At 43.7% G+C, this 16,677-nt stretch overlaps 1 protein-coding gene across 1 annotated transcript in view; it reads right to left on the reverse strand.

The window, feature by feature from the left end:
• Positions 1 to 16,677, reverse strand: part of Cachd1 (cache domain containing 1) — a 228,630-nt gene that overhangs the window by 137,596 nt on the left and 74,357 nt on the right. The window contains exon 2 of the mRNA XM_038333472.2: positions 2,924 to 2,986. Within this exon, the coding sequence (XP_038189400.1) occupies positions 2,924 to 2,986 (63 nt within the window). The remainder of the gene's footprint in view (positions 1 to 2,923; positions 2,987 to 16,677) is intronic.

The following is a 16,677-nucleotide window of genomic DNA, read 5'->3' on the forward strand; positions in this document are numbered from 1 at the left end:
CCAGGTTGATGTATTTTAATATATTTCCTTAGAATGTATCTTTAGGCTTTACAACTTCTTTACATATTAGATACATTTTTACAAGTTTTTGGAAAAAGATTGATTAGTTACTAGTGGCCAGGTGATGGTGGTGCATTCCTTTAATCCCAGCACTTGGGAGGCAGAGACAGATGGATCTCAGTGAGTTCGAGCTCAGCCTGGTCTACAAAGTGAGTTCCAGGACCCTGTCTCAAAAAGTCAACAAAACAAAAATAAAAATAAAAATTAGTTCCTAGTGTTCTGAAGCTCACAGACAGGAGATACAAGTGTGAATGACTGTGGTAGGAAGGTTTTACAGACGCGGAATCATGATAGATGAACACATTCCTACAGATATTTTTCTGCGCATTGTCTAGTATCACAGGGTCTAGAGCTTTTAATTGCTTAAATTATTTTAATTATTAATACTGCAAATGGGCAGAGGGGAGGCTTCTGGTGTTGGTTTGTGTCATGGCCCACCTGTAAAGGTGAGAGGACAATTGCATGCTATTGGTTTCCTCCTTCTACCTTTATGTGGGTTCTGGAGATCAAACTCTAAGGGTCAGGCTAACAGGGCAAGTGCCTTTGCCCGCTGTGCTGTCTTATCAGCCACTATGTATCGTTCTTAATCAGGAGTCTCTTTTGCTATAAAATGGGGGACGCTATAGGTAAATCATCTCAGGGAAGTGACAGATGGTTCAGCAAACACGCAAACCTTACACTTTCATTATTGTTAAAGGGCTCACGGTGCTGAAATGATCTAGAACTCATGATACAGAAGAAAAATACCAGGATTTGTGTATATTAAATTTTAGGTGGAGCAATAATGGTACAATTTTCTTCTGTCTAGAGAGAAGACATAAAACCCTAAGGCCATCTTTGCTTGGGGTGTTCTGGCAGACAGTGGTGTGTGTGTGTGTGTGTGTGTGTGTGTGTGTGTGTGCTGCATTGGAGCTGTTAAAGATAAGTACATCTCGGTTCAGTCTAGGAAAGAGCAACGTGATAGTCGGAGAGAAGGCATGTGGGACAGATGGGGGCTCTCTGTCGGGTGGACTTTTCAGGGGAAGGCAGTTTTAGCAGAGATGTATACTTTCACTCAAAACAGACAATAAAGTAAATGGTCAAAAAGAACAGTCAGCGTGTGTTTGTGTCCTACTGAGTTTTGAAAACCTTTTCTCCTACTTAACAGTCATGAGTACAGGTGACTTCTCTCACCTCTCGAGGCCTCAGTTCCCTCCCCTTTGGTAGGACAGACTACTCCTGAAGGTTACCTGGCCACAATCTATTGAACTGGCCTCCCACCTGTGTTCTGTAAGCACTCCACCAGTTACTATAATTTCCAACAATTATATCGAAGGCTTCCAAGCTTGCTCATAGCCGGTTTAGCAATGATGTCAGCCCCCAAAACACAAAACAGCTGCACGTTCGGAAACAGCCCATGTAAGAACCTGTATCTGTTACTTCAAGAAAAGAGGCTTAACCTGATACCCCAGGTCACATTCTTTAAAGGGTTATCAAATAGCAGTGTCTACCAGAAACAGCTCCTCTAGCGAGCAGGCTTTGTGTAGAAATCGTAGTCCAAAACAACTCTTCTAGACTGAATGATTCTGAAGTGCCTTCTAGTTCTCGGGAAGACGGAACTTAGGAAGACAAGACTCAGTATGGCACACCAACAGCAATTTCCGGCTATTCATCCTGAACAGTATCCAAACTAAGAAAAATGAGCCCCGCATTGCCACTTAAAAGTGACTACCACTGGCCCCCGTCTATAAACAGGAAATGCTGAGGTTAGCTTACCGCACTCAATTGTAAATAAATAACTAGCCCTAAGAACTTCGTTCTGACACAAAGCCTTTCTTCTGAGAGCGGGCTTTTAAAAGCTCAGATTGGGTCAAACTGTCTCTATGAATAAAAGAACAGAAGGAACTCTGAATTTACATCATGATCCATTTTTATTATATTTGTCTTTTTATCCTGGGCAAGCCCTCTGCTGCACCCCGGTTTGGAGCCTGGTTCTGTTTCTCACTGGAGTTTCAGACCTAGCTTCAAGTTACTTGTCGACATCAGGCTGGAACGAAGTCGGTGGATCACCTGAAATTAAAGCCTCCTGCTCTTGTACCAATCTTCTCAGCCCGCGCTAATTATTTATGCTCAAGCTCACCAATACCGTGTCTTCATGCAGGAGGCATTGCCATCAATGCCGGCTAGCTATAAACAAACAGAATCTGCTCTTTAAGTACCTTGACTGCACAGAGCAGTGAAAGAAGATAAAGAAGGGAAAGGGCGGAGGAGAATTCTAGAAAGAGGAAAGACAAAGCCCATGAAGCCCACTTGCAGGAGCTTCGGTGGTGCCAGAGCCTTCTTCCACCAAGATGAGCTAGCTCTGTTGTCATTGGCCTGACCACTTACTTCATCATCAGAACTTCATGGGAAGCCATTAGGATTCTCTCACATAAAACTGACAGTCTAACCCCCCCCCCTCTCTCTGTGTGTGTGTGTGTGTGTGTGTGTGTGTGTGTGTGTGTGTGTTGGGGGACGGAGGATGGGGCCACGACACACTGTTTGCCATGGCTGAAGAGTGAGTGGGTTCAGATGTCAGATTGGGGAGTCTATTTTCAAAGCCTCAATGCCTATTTTCTACATCAGATGAAACATATTTCATTAGTTTCAGATCTGGCAAGTTCACAGATATTCATTGCAAAAGGAAATGCTTCCAAGGTACTCCAGGAATGGCTGCGAATCAGCCACAGTGTGTAAGCCCCTGAAATGCCAGGGTCACCATTATCCAGGAAGACTCCATGTAGGTAGGAGAGTGTAAGAGGTAAGCCTCCAGTGGAGACTAGCAGGAAGGAGCCACACGAAAAATCAAGACAAAGCCAAGGTGTCCTGACCCACAGCTTCTTACCTGCTGGACTTCGCTCTCCCCATTTGAGATTTTCTCCGTGTAAACCAAGGAGTTGAAGATCCGCTGCAACAAGACAGAAAATGAACGTCAGATTTTCTACCACTCACTTTCTATATGTGTGTGTGAGCGATCTGTTGCCTACAACACAGACAGATTCAAACAGAAACAAGTTTAATTAAAATACAGTGATTTTTACAGAGAGTAACCTAAATATCAGCCAAAGTCAGTCACACTTATTTATTTAAGCACTACCCAAGCACTATAGTGAAATAAACCAGATGTTACACTATATTTTTCATTTTCAAAAATACATTTAATTACAGATTTCCGGAGCCCATGCCATTTTATCCGGCTGCTGTAATCTGGCAAAGTTGTGTTTCTCATTTAAATCCTGCACTCCCTGAATGCTGTAATTGTTTACAGGCTCCGACATCGAATGTAATAAAACTCTTTGAAAAGAATTCTTTCCATGTCCTCTCATGCGCCGATCGAGCCAGTAACCTACCCCATATTATCTATCACCTTCATTCCCCGAACAACCCCCTCAGGAGAGTAACAAAGACACTTGCCAAGTATGTGTGGCACACTGGCACATTCTGCAGGGTCCCGCCTCACCTACCTCACACCCACTCCTCCACACAGCACCTGAAGTTAAAATATCTCTGTAGATTTAAGACTTGACTGGAATCCCTAACGAACTAGAAGATGGAAAGCCAAGCTGTGTACATGGGGGTGGGGCGAGTAGTAGGGATGAAGGGGAGCCCCTCATCATTTGCCTTAAAGTTTCAAAGGTGCCACGGAGCTCTCTAGATGAATCAGGGGTCAGATCTGAAGATGCCAGCCAACTTTTTGTTTCTCCTCTCCGGCTGCCAAGCAAGCATTTGTCAGCATCTGGGAAAGCATCCCAGACAGCCCAACACACCTGTGTGGCTGCGGTGGGAAGGCAGGTGCCAAGTTCATCAAGCCCCAGTGCAACCTAAACAGAATGCAAATGAAGGAAAGACCCAGGGCCTGGGGCTTGGCAGGGGGTAGGCGGGAGCAGAGGGTGGGGAGCGCAAGCACCCGGAAGGACAGCCGTGGAATTTCAGCTTGGAAAATTAGAATTATAAATGATCACAATACCACCCATCCTACCCCACGTGCCATGCTCATGCATTCAGTAGATGCTGCCACGCCTGCCTATCCTCATCAAAATAATGCTGCAAGAGGAATGTTGTCTTTTCAAACTTTTAAATTATGTTTGTTTTATTTATCCCCTGTGTGGGAGCATGCGTGTGCGTGCGTGTGTGTGTTTGTGTAGAACTTTTGGGAGTTAGTTCTCTCCTTCTACCAAGTAGGTCCCAGGGATAAAACTTGGTTCCCTGGGCTTGTCGGGAGGCGGCTTTACACACTGAACCGTCTCATCAGTCAAGGAATGTTTCCATGGCTTCTTGTAGGGCTCATCATAACAACACTGGTTAAGATTTACAGAACGCTTACGATGGGATAAAGATCTGAGCATATTTCACGTGCTAATATTTCTTTTTGATGTGTTTCTGTTTGGCAGTCATTTGTGTCTTAAGACAGGGTTTCACTGTATGCACCAGAACTTAGCATGTAGCCCAGGCTGGCCTTGACCACCACCTCTGCCTTGACTTCTTACCTTGGCCTCTCTAACACCCTTCTCATCCAGCTTTGGTGGGTTTTATAAAAACTCCTTCATGACAGACACTATAATTTGAATTTTCGTCTTTTGATTTCAGTGCACGTTTGTGTGCCTGTGTGAAGGCTGGTGGGCCTGAGTATAGGTATTCATGGGGTCCAGGTGTCGGATCCACTGACTCTGGAAGGAACCCAGGTCTTCCATCCGAGTACTCTAACTGCTGAGCCTCCTCTCCAGTCCTGACCAATACCATTGTTATGCCAACACATAGATACAGAAACCTAGTGCAATGCACACATGGAATCTTGCGTGCCAATTTTTTTTTTAAAAAATGACTATATGTATAAAGATGAAAACCCAAGAGCTTTGGAGGGTTAAAATGTTGATCAAAAATCACTCACAGCAAGGCTGGGACTTGAAGCCAGGCCATGTGGCTCCAGGGCTCACACTCCTAGCCTTTCCTCTCATTAGGATTCCCTGGCTGTTTAAGTTTTGCATAACAAATTTATTACCAAGATATATCATGTCTGGAACTTAATTGGCGGCAAGCCTTAACTAGAACTTATTAATCCATTAATCAGTCATTTCTTGTGCATATCAATTCTGCTCCAGATTCGCTCGTGGTTACTTCATAATCAAGGGGCATCGGGGTTCTGAATCCCAAAACACATCTCAGTTTTGAAAGAATTATGGGGCTGGGAATGTGGTATAATGACAGCGTACCTGCCTGGCATGAGCCCTAGATTCCATCCCAGTTGAGTGGAGAGATAACAGGATGGGGCGTGCGTGTGTGTGTGTATGTATGGGTGTGTGTGGGGTGTGTGTATGGGTGTGTGTGGGGTGTGTGTATGGGTGTGTGTGTGGGGTTCAGGTGGAAGGAAATTACAGCCCTAAATTTCTAGTTCTGCAGAGCCTAAGATGACATCATCACTGACCATAATCCCAGATTATATTCCAGACTTTTCTATAATTTCCTTTTCAAAAAGATGCTCAGTTCATTTTCATTAAGAATTAACCTAACTGACTCAGCGAAGCCAGGTCTTGGGTGAGTGTACTCACTGCATTCTCATGGTAGGGTTCTCCAGCAGGAGACTCCCAGGAAGCCAACCAGCCCCACTGTGCCCAAGCCAACACCCACCAGGGACCAAATGTGATGAGCCCATGTTTTAAGAGGAAGGAGCATTACTCAATAGTTCAAGGGTGTGTGTGTGCCAGGGCCAGCCCATGAAGTTACTTCAATATGTGTCATGCACAAGATAATAACAGTAATAAGGCTAATATTTTTATGTAGTCCATTCCGATACTGTCTATACCTAATCTATTTAGGTTGGTAAGACAAACATTTTAAATTAACAAGCCCTAGATATATGCAGTAGTGATCAGTGAACTCTTTATTGAGTACACCCCTCTAAGCACCCTAGCACGGGGGTGACAGTGCTATCACCAAAGGAAACCATCTTTGCCCGGCACCCTTCCCCTGATGTTGGAGACAGAGGCCAGCAGAACTTACACACATTGTGACTGGCAGCAGGTCTAAAAGTTGGCTTATGTGTGCACATCAAGTCACATGATACCGAGTAATTCCTACCAGGCTCTAAAAGAGCTGGTCACCTCCCCAAAGTTTACGATTTTTATAGCTTACAATTTCACATCAATTAGTGCACTTCATCTTCACAATTGCCTGTGTAAGCAAAAGCAGATAGCTGAAACAACATTTTACAGCCTAAAATTTAGGAGCTATGTCCACGTGCAAAACTTCAGTGCTGAGGCCTGAACCTAGGTCTTGAATTAAGTAGAGGCAGAGCTTTTAGCTGAACTAACAAACAAACTGGTACTTATCACCTTGCAGTTGAGGATGGTCTAGAAATCCTGTATAGAATTTGGGTATGGGACACGGGGTGGAGGGAGCAGGAGGCAGGGCTGGCAGCTCAACACACAGTGATTGAGATCTGAGCTTTTCTTGCTTTATTTTAAGCAAGATATAAAATTTGGGGAACAATCAGAGTCCCAGACAGTTTCAATTTTTTTTTTGTACTTTGTACTGCATGTGAAATTTGCAGAAGAAACAAAATACAACTTTGCTTTTTGGGGGGATGGGAAGTGAAGAGTGGTAATCTGTAGGTCACGTGACAGTGACTCAAAATTATGGAACCTAGCTGACATTTTGGTGACCTTAGGATAAATGTTTCCTGGTTATTAGAGGACATGAAAAATGGAAGTGTCTCCTGAAAACACGAAATCGATGAGTATTCTTGACAAAACCTTCATTCTGTCCTTTGGATGAATTACTCAGAGTAACAAATTGGGGCTGGGGGACTAGGAGTTAAGGCCATCGTTCTGCTCTGTGCTCTAAATTGCCACTTTCCCTTAACCTAACTTCCTGAAGAACCAAAGGAATTCCGAAATTTGAATTGTTTTTTGTTTTTCAAGACAGGGTTTCTCCGTGTCCTGGAACTCACTCTGTAGACCAAGCTGGGCCTTGAATTCAGAGATTCACTGGCCTCTGCCTCCCACGTGCTGAGATTAAACCATCCATTGCCATGCCTGGCTCATGAACGTTTAATATGAATACCATCCAAGAGCAAAACTTCTCCTCAGTTTGCAAAGCCCCCAAAGTGAAGACCAAAGACACTGCCTGATGATCTCTCATTACTCTTTCCTGTTCTAGAAAGTCCTCAGATACTAAAAGTATTCTTTAATAGGTATGGAGATGTAAAGTTATTTCTAAGCAAAAATATTTTTACTAAATCCTTTTATTAAGTTTATTTCCATAATTAAAAAATAAACAATAAAATGTCTTGTTCTTTTGCTCATGGGATCTGCATTCATGTACAATTTGGAAAGCTAGCTCCATGTTCTAAAGCCAACCACATGCTTATCCTATGACTCAGCAGCTCCCACCTTTGATAAAAGCATGGGCTGGAGAGATGGCTCAGTGGTTAAGAGCATTGCCTGCTCTTCCAAAGGTCCTGAGTTCAATCCCAGCAACCACATGGTGGCTCACAACCATCTGTAATGAGGTCTGGTGCCCTCTTCTGACCTGCAGACATACACACAGACAAAATATTGTATAATAAATAAGTAAATAATAAATAAATAAATAAATATTTTTAAAAAAAGCATGGGGATATGCTCATGCTCACTGAGACAAGTACAAGGATGCGCATAGCTACACTGCTCCTAACGGCTCAAACCTAGAAGCAGCCTACATGTGGATCCACAGGAACTAAACTGACAAAACACCCTCAGAATGTCTGCACCCCGAGAAACTTACCGAGAATGGGCACACGGCAGCAGCAAAGCTTATTACCGTGGGACATCACCACGGCACATTACCATAGCACCACGGCACATCACCATAGCACCACGGCACATCACCATAGCACCATGGCACATCACCACAGCATGGTACCATGGCACATCACCACAGCATGGTACCATGGCACATCACCACCACGGCATATCACCATGGCACATCAGAATAGGAGATGGCAGGGACTATGGATGTGGAAATGTTCTGGTTGTCATCCTAATGCTACATTTATTTAGTTAGTTGGAGAGAGAGAGAGAGAGAGAGAGAGAGAGAGAGAGAGAGAGAGAGAGAGAGAGAGAGCGCCACATGCCATGGAGCACATATGAAGGTCAGAGGATAACTTCTGTTTATTCTCTCCTTCTACCATATGGGTCCGTGATCATCAGGCAAACACCTTGTGAGCCAGTCTTAATTGTTCTACATTCTGGCTTTCAATCTGGGTGCTGATTATTAGATTTTATGAGGTTTTATCAAGCCGTGCTCTTTTAAACACATTGGTTTGTGCACTAGTGTTTGTGTGCATGCAAGGTTTCACGTGCATGCACGTGAGTGGCATCCAGAGGACAACCTCAGGTGCCAGCCCCAGGAGCATCATCTCTCTCCTTCTGAGACAGGGTCTCATGGGACCGGAGCTCACGGATTAGACTAGGCAGGCTGCCTAGCAAGTCTCAAGAATCTCTTGTCTTCAACCTCTTCTGGCCCCATAATGTAAGTTCCAAGCTAGTACCAGCATTCCTGGCTTTTCACATGAGTGCTGAGGATGTAACTCAGGTTCTCACGCTTGTGAGTCAAGCACTTTACTGACCAGGGGATCGGTTCAGTCCTTAAAGCTATGCACTTGTTTCCAATATATTGTACTTCATTAAAATTGCGCTCAGCATGCATTCCAGGCAGTCTCTTTGATACACATACACCCCAAATGTTCTCCCATGTATTCAAAACTGTATTTATAAAAGGAGGAGTGTTTACTGGACTACCATAAATACCTAACAAGACAAACATAAATTCAGTCCCTTATGTGGATGATCCTGGGCTGCCCCAATGAGAAACACCTCACAATCCGCTGAGCCAGTCTCCTGAGCCCACCCTGATGCTCTATATGAATCACACCAAGGCATTTTAGGCATGTAATAATTTTAAACTCTTTTTAAAATGACTCTTAATTCTTCTGATTCTCACCCAATAGTGCTATATAAACCTGAATTTTCTGCAATTAAAAAGGTATCTTCACCCGAGTTTCATTGGACCCGCATATTCTAAACATAATACAATTTAATACAACATTTTACACATTCTACGCCCGTCTCCTTCCTTCCCCATTAAACGATGATCTGTGCAAGGTTAAGAATGAAAAAGATACAGCTGGGTGGGCACATGCCTGGGAGGCAGATAGATAGATAGATAGATAGATAGATAGATAGATAGATAGATAGATAGATAGATAGATAGACAGACAGACAGACAGAGTAACAGTTGAATGCAGTTCCTCCTATGGATTTTCTGATAGAAGGGGGAAAATCAAACATATCCCTTCTCATATTCTCTCTATCCTTCCTCCCTCCAAAGCCTAGCTACAGCCTTGACCTTCCATGGTTCTAACTCCCTAGTCTTAACTCACAGCCGCCCCTGCCCCCAAAACCAACTCTTCTATTTAATTAAGCTTAACAGATGGCAAGAGAGTTCGTTTGTTGGAAGAGGCACGTTTACAAGGGTGTTTAATAAGACGGTCAGTCCAGACAGCGGGCCCCACCTTCGCTCCACTACCTGCCTTGCCAAATTTTAACAAGTCATTTAAATGAAAGCTACAGCACCATGCCACAGGGAAGAAATAAATACCCCACCAAGCCTAATGAGATGCTGTGGCTCTCCTTCCCTGGTCTTTGCTAAGGACCATGTTTGCACTCCAAACCTTAGTCCCATGCTGTTTTATGGGTCTCTGTGGCCAGTCCATATGGCCGACAGCTCACTAACAGCTTCATCCGGCTCTGGATCTGTTGCTGTGATTCTGGAGATGGTGGACAAAGAGGAGGAATACAAAGACTAACATTGTTACCTCCGCAAGCAGACCACCAAGAACCAGTACCCCAGTTAAAAAAATTCCAAAATCACCGAGAAATGAATCAGGGGTGATTCAACTGAGTGCTTTGGGGGAATGGAGTGTAGGTGTATTCCAGGAACCATCTTTTCCCAGATTCGGATCCCTTCAGCCCGGGATCAGACAGTGTCTGATTTTGGCCAGACTGTTTGACATCACAGTTACCCAACTGGAAGGGCCAGGAGAAAGGCTGTTCTTCGAGGAGGCTGATCATTCTGAGCCCTAAGGTCACTAGCCTGCTGCAGCAAAAACAGTCGCTTCTTTAATCCCTGAACTTTGCTCATTTTGGACACGTGACTCGAAAAAGTTTGCTGAGCATATTGGGAAGGCTACCCCCTAAAATAAAACTTTAAAGTCAACAAAATATCCAACAAGGGACAAACCCGAAACAAGGCCTGCGGCTGTCAAAAGCATGTTTATAATAACTTGTGTTACTGTACCTTTAAAATAGCATTTAAATAAACAGTATCATTCCGTGTGTGGGGGGGTGTGCTACGGACAATGTTATGATTCTAGATGACAAGGGACTGGAGAACCTTCAGCTCTTTTATGGCACATAATTTCAAAGTGTTCACAATGTTTACCACAGCTCTTCAGAGTGACGACAACAGGAACAGAAACTGGTTGGGACCTCCAATTCTGACTCTTGTCCCTTGCCAGGAGCCAAAAATGCCTTAGTTCTTTCCTGGCTGGAAGCGAAGAATGCCAGAAGGGTTCCGCTCTGACTTCTTGTTACGTTTCTTCTCCCTTGACGCTCCCTAGATGAAAACCATTGCCTGGAAGCTATACGCAAGGACATGATCAAGTCTGAGAGGCACTTGGACATCCTATGGGTGGGGTGACCGGACTGACCAATCCACCTCTCTGTCTCATCCCAGCTTCTGCCAAACGTCTCATCAAAAACCCCTAGACTAGCCACTTGCTGGCAGCCCATCTCTTGGGACTCAGTCTATGCAGGACCTCTGCTTCTCATCTCTTTAGTGGTCACCCATAATCTCACAATAAAATCCCATTCTAAATGCTCCCTCTTATTGTCTGGGAAAGTCATTCTAGGACCTTGGGAGACAAAGGACTGGGAAGCCATTGTCTTTGGGTGGCTCTGCTAGCTGCTTTGTCCACTATTCTAGCCCTCTGAATGATGCTCACTACGGCTGAGAGAGAAATCCTCTGCCATTCAAGCGGTCCCAGCTTTTCCTGTATTGTTCCCTCGTTTTATAGATGAAGAAAGTAAGGTCCTGAGGTTTAATTCACCTCAAATTGACCATTAGGAAACGTGCGGTCAAATCCAGCTGCAAAGCAAGACTTATTCCAAAGTGCATATAAAAAGAGACGGCTTGTGTGTGACTGAGGCACAATCAAATTAGAGTAGGGCTCGCCTGTGACCGGCGAATTTACATACATTTTCTTCCCTCCCCCTTCTCCTCTCATATTTCCTTTGTAACAAAGAAAATTACACACTTTGTTTTTCAAAGACAAGCCAAACTCAGAGTAGGGTATGCATTCAGAGATTCAACCAGAACCCACAAAGAAAAGTTCATCTTCACTAGATCGTCGCAGTTAAGAGCATGCATGGGAGAAAATAAAACACGGGGGCTCACACTTGACCCCTTGCCATAAAAACTCGGTCCTAACACCACGGTGCCTGGCAGGAGCCAGACAAAGCTGCTGTCGTTTCCTAACAAAGGGGAAGGCCTAGTGACTAAAAACTGTTGGAGAAAGAAACTCGCGCTGGAAAATTTAAAACACAAGTAACGGGGGGCCCCAGCAGATGGCCTTGCGCAAATCAATTACACCCCAGGTACAGCCCGGCAGACTGACTTGCTTTCTTGCAAAGTTGCTATAAGCAATGAGAATGGCTAATGCCTGAATGAGGCTCACAGGAGTCAGGGGCTAGCACCTTGCATAAATGAACACTTCTAGCTCAGGATGCAACGAACTGGGGTGCACTCAGAATATCATGACTATGCTGCGCTCACCACCATGCCGACCTCTCTACCACCATCCGCCTATCCTACTGTGCTTAATCTTCTCAAAACATGAGAAATATTGTCTTGCTGGCAGCTATTCCATGCTAGTTGTAAAGCAAAAAGCCCTCTTTGGAGCTATCTACCCACTTAAGCCCACATACCCTCGGTAGAATGGGGAGGTGACGGGGAGTGTTCCCTTCTGTATTATTCCTGTAGCTGAGTTAACAGTTAAAGAAATATTCTTCCTGTAGAAAACTTGAATCTACTTAAAGAAGGAAGAAAGAGATCTGTTGGGCTGCCCGGGGAAACCCAATGTTGTTTATAATTTACTTCATTTCCTTCCAGGCTTCTTGAGTGTCTAGCTCCAAAGCTAATTCTCTAAAAATTAGTTTAGGCCATAACTCTTGGCCACAGTATAGTACATCTACATGGTAAGCATAAATGATTCGTGTCCCTGGTAATCTAACTTATCAAACCACACAGATGGTTATTGTATTTTGGTTGTTTGCTCAACCAGCTAGCAAAAAAGAAATCATTTTATCCTTAAGATTAAAAAACATTAATCCCTTATTGTCTTAAAAATCTGTAAATTCTCTGAGCAATCTAACAACATTTCTTTTTCTTCTGGTACCTTTGAACTTCAATTTCTTTTTCTTCTGGTACCTTTAAGCTCAGTTCCAACACACACACACACACACACACACACACACACACACACACACACACACAGAAAACAACAACACCACCATCATGGTAGACCACACAAATGATCAATTCCTTGGTCTGATGCCTTTCACGTTCATACTCTTCAAACCAACAAGAACTCTGAATAGTAAAATATGTGGGTGAGTCACAAGTTGGTGGTAAGTGTCACCTTCACAAAGGGCTGCCTGTTTAGGGCCACTCAAAGGGAATTACAGGGAAAGAGAAAACATCAGGCACTCTGACTTAGCAGGGAAACTAGAAAGCAATCTCAGCCAGCAAAATTTCTAGTTGTGATCCCTTGATTTCCTGTTGGAGTATTCAAAACCAAGAGGGGCTGGCGGGTGAACAGCCCTGAGAACAAAGGGGACAGAACAAGCTGGAAACACTTCCTTAAGTGCAAAAAAGGTTCCCAGGGGTCCCTGGGCTTGTTTTTGTTGTTGTTATTTGGGCTTTCACAGGGAATAAAGGAGAGCAAATCAAGTCCACGTGTTGGACAGATTCAGCCTGCGATCAGCATAACTTGCTGTAAGTAATATTCATGACAATGTGCATGGCAGCCCAGCCGCTTGGAGATGGGAAGAAGAGGTGCCCAAAGGCTCCGCAAAGGTGCCAGCATCCACTCCCCTCACCCAGCCAGACCCCTACAGCTCCATTTTGCTTCACCTTGAAAGGCAGAGGGAATTTAATAACTACACGTTTATTCTTGAGCGTAGCATTTTAATAGTTCATAAACCTTCCACTTTCTGTATGTAAAAAACCAAACCAAACCATAAATGCATAGATTTCCATAAAGGATAGTGGGGATGGCAAACTGACGTGCTTACTTAACCTTCCAGATTGAGATGCTGGTGTTTAACCAAATCCGAGCCAACCAAGTCCTTTTTGAAGAGTCAGAAGTCATTGGATGGGGGATGGAGGATGGGGGTGTCCTGTGCTGTCAAGGAACTCAAACCCTCACTGTGAGGGGAATTTAATTTAAAGGAGGTGGGGGAGGGAGGAGAGAGGAGCAACGCCACACAGACTGCTTGGCTGTGTGCTGTTTGAGTTCACAGAGGGGAAGATCACTGAAGAGAACCACATGGGGGCTTGACTTTGGTATGGGATTTCAATAGGAAAAGAGGAAAAGAGCTTAAGAAAAAAGTAATTTCCGAGCATTTGCTGAGAAGGGCTGTCACACAGTAGGAACCACTAAAGAAAGTATCTACTAAGCCCTGCTTTCAGGCTGGGAGCTGTCTCTGACCCTAGGGGAGCATCCCTACTGTGTGGAGTCTACATTTTTCAGGCTCCTGGGCTTCAGGAAAACTCTTCTAAAGGACCTGATCATCGTGGGCCTGTATTCCAAGAACAGGGCGGTACTTCTGCCCTGGGAAGGCTTATATTCTAGAAAGAGGCCAAGAACCAACAATGACCAAAGACACATATGGTAACAAAAGCCTCGTTTCACTGGGCAGACTTGACATGAAACCAAACTAAATGGAACAGAAAAGACATTTAGACTGGAAGGTTGAAAGTCAGGTAGAAGAGCTAGAAATTATGCAAAAGAAGGGCACTTAGTGAGGTTTTTGAGTGGAGAATCGAACCAATGTGTATTTGCCAAGAAAAAAAGAGCTGTAAAAAGGATTTTAACTGGGGAGGGAAATGGTGAAATGGGTGTTTTAAGAATCTTTACAGTCCACATACTTAGAGCCAGAGACCCACTTCATGAAGCTGATATTGAGTCTTCTCATAAACATAAAATATATGTGGTCCATTTAGAAACCCAAGGGTTAGCATCCCCGGGGCCTTCGGCAATTCCAGGACTCAAGTGATCTGAATCATCGGTTAGTGAGCTTCAAGACCTGGATCTGCAGCTTCCCAAGTGCCTCGTCTCCTCTGTAAGGTTATACGGCCCTCTATGGAATCTGCCTTATTAGTTTTGCTGTCCCAACAGGGCTTTTGCAAAGAGGTTGCAGTGTAGAAAGAGACTGAGAAACAGTGTTTTTAAAATTTTTTTTCAAATAACAGAAAACTGTTGGAATTTAAACAAAGTTGCAGTATTGTATTCTGACATGAATGAGATTTCTTTTTATTTAAAAAGCCACCTATCTATCTATCTATCTATCTATCTATCTATCTATCTATCCATCCATCCATCCATCTATCTGTGTGCATGCACATATGTGGAAGTCAGAGTTGGCCAACTTGTTGGGGTTGGTTCTCACCTCCCACTATGTGGGTTCTGGTAATTAAACTCAAGTCCTTTAGCCACTGAGCCATCTTGCCAGCCCTGAATACTGTATTATTTATGTATTTTTATACATTATAAATGTATTATTTATGTATTTTTCAAATGTCCATTAATTTAGTATCCAAAAAGAAAATTCTTACATATGTGATTCTGGTACATATGTTCTGTAAATAGATGTTTTAGGCTGACTATGGTGGTCCAGGAAGCAAACTCAACACTCAGAACAATGCAGCAGGATAATGAGTTCCGGGTAAGTCTAGGTTACTTACTTAGGTTTTTGAGACCCTGTCTCAAAAGAAGTATAAATAGGTGCTCTTCCAATACAAATCATCCTGCAAAACTCACACAAATCCTAAAGAACAGTGACAGCGTGTGGCTCTATCCACACTAGTCCTATGGTCAGAACAGGCACTTCGCCCCCACTTGGCTGAGCTCCAGGGACTGGTGGTGCAAATCTGCAATCCCAGTGCCTGCAAGGCTGAAGCAGGCAGAGTTCAAGGCCACCTGGCCTACACAGTGAGACCATCTCAAGAAACTAGTTATGTCGAGAAGCTGAGTTAGATTCTACAAAACACTAGGAGTCTAAAATGTCCACTCTACAGCTACACTGGAATTTTATTGAAATTCCAGCTGAGATGTGTGAGCCCAGTCTTCCTGTCATGAAAATCCTTCAGGAAATGCCACTTGCTTATGAATTCTGCACCACTACGACCCCACTCCCTGTACTGGGGAGTAAGCCAGGAACATAAGCACACCAGGCAAGTGCTCTAACCACTGAGGGCATCTCCTACCCTTCATTTTTTAATTTTTAAAAAGATTTATTTTTATTTTCTGTGTATTTGTGTTTGCCTGCATATAAGTATGGGTGTCACATATGTTTTTGGTACCCAAGGAGTTGAGAAAAGGGTGGCAGATTCTCTGAAAGAGCAGCCAGTGAGTACTCAGTGGATAGACCTTCACTGTTTGAGATGGATCTCACCATCAAACTCAAGACTAGCCTTGAACTCCAAAGCCTGCACCCTCTGCCTCCAAGTGCTGGAGCTACAGGCATGTCCCAATACACCTGGATTTAATTGATTTTAAAAAATTATAAATACATCTCTGCACTCCACTGCAAGGGGAGTGGTCAGGTATGGATGCAATTAAGTTTTTAAGATGAAGATCTGACTGGAGAATAATTCTCACAAATGTTGAGTTTAAATGTGAAACTTTAAGACAAGATTCCAAAGCAGTTAGCCATTACAGAATTAATGTGATGCCAATGATTATATACATGCCTCCTATGCTCCTTCCCCCACCCCATCCCCACCCCGTGTTTTGTTCTTCAGGCTCCCATAGCCAGGATATGTGTCATGCACAACAAAAGTCATAGTAACTGCTCTTGCCTGTCCCAGCTCTATGCTACAATTGTCAGCAGTAATAATTAACTAACATCATTGCTGAACGATGGCTCCCTGGGCTTGAATTTATAATATAATTTTAATGAATAAATAAATTATGGGTAGAACATTTCTTCCAGATTGTAGGGTTTCAAAACAGAGGTGGAAAGGGAGTGGTGGGATTCCATGGTGGCCCCCTAGAAATCAATGGTCACAGACCATTCAGATCTGCCTGGTTCCACATTAAGTAGATGTGAGGATGGCTCCTACCTACAGGGATTGATGGATTTATCTCTTGCATATGGTAAGAGCTGAATAAATAGTAACTTTTAAAAGTCCTTTAAAGCTAGACGGTGGTGGCACACCCCTTTAATCTCAGCACTCAGGAGGCAGAGGCAGGTGGATCTCTGTGAGTTCAAGGCCAGC

The sequence above is a fragment of the Arvicola amphibius genome, chromosome 6 (assembly GCF_903992535.2).
Source record: "Arvicola amphibius chromosome 6, mArvAmp1.2, whole genome shotgun sequence".
In the NCBI taxonomy this organism is placed as follows: domain Eukaryota; kingdom Metazoa; phylum Chordata; class Mammalia; order Rodentia; family Cricetidae; genus Arvicola; species Arvicola amphibius.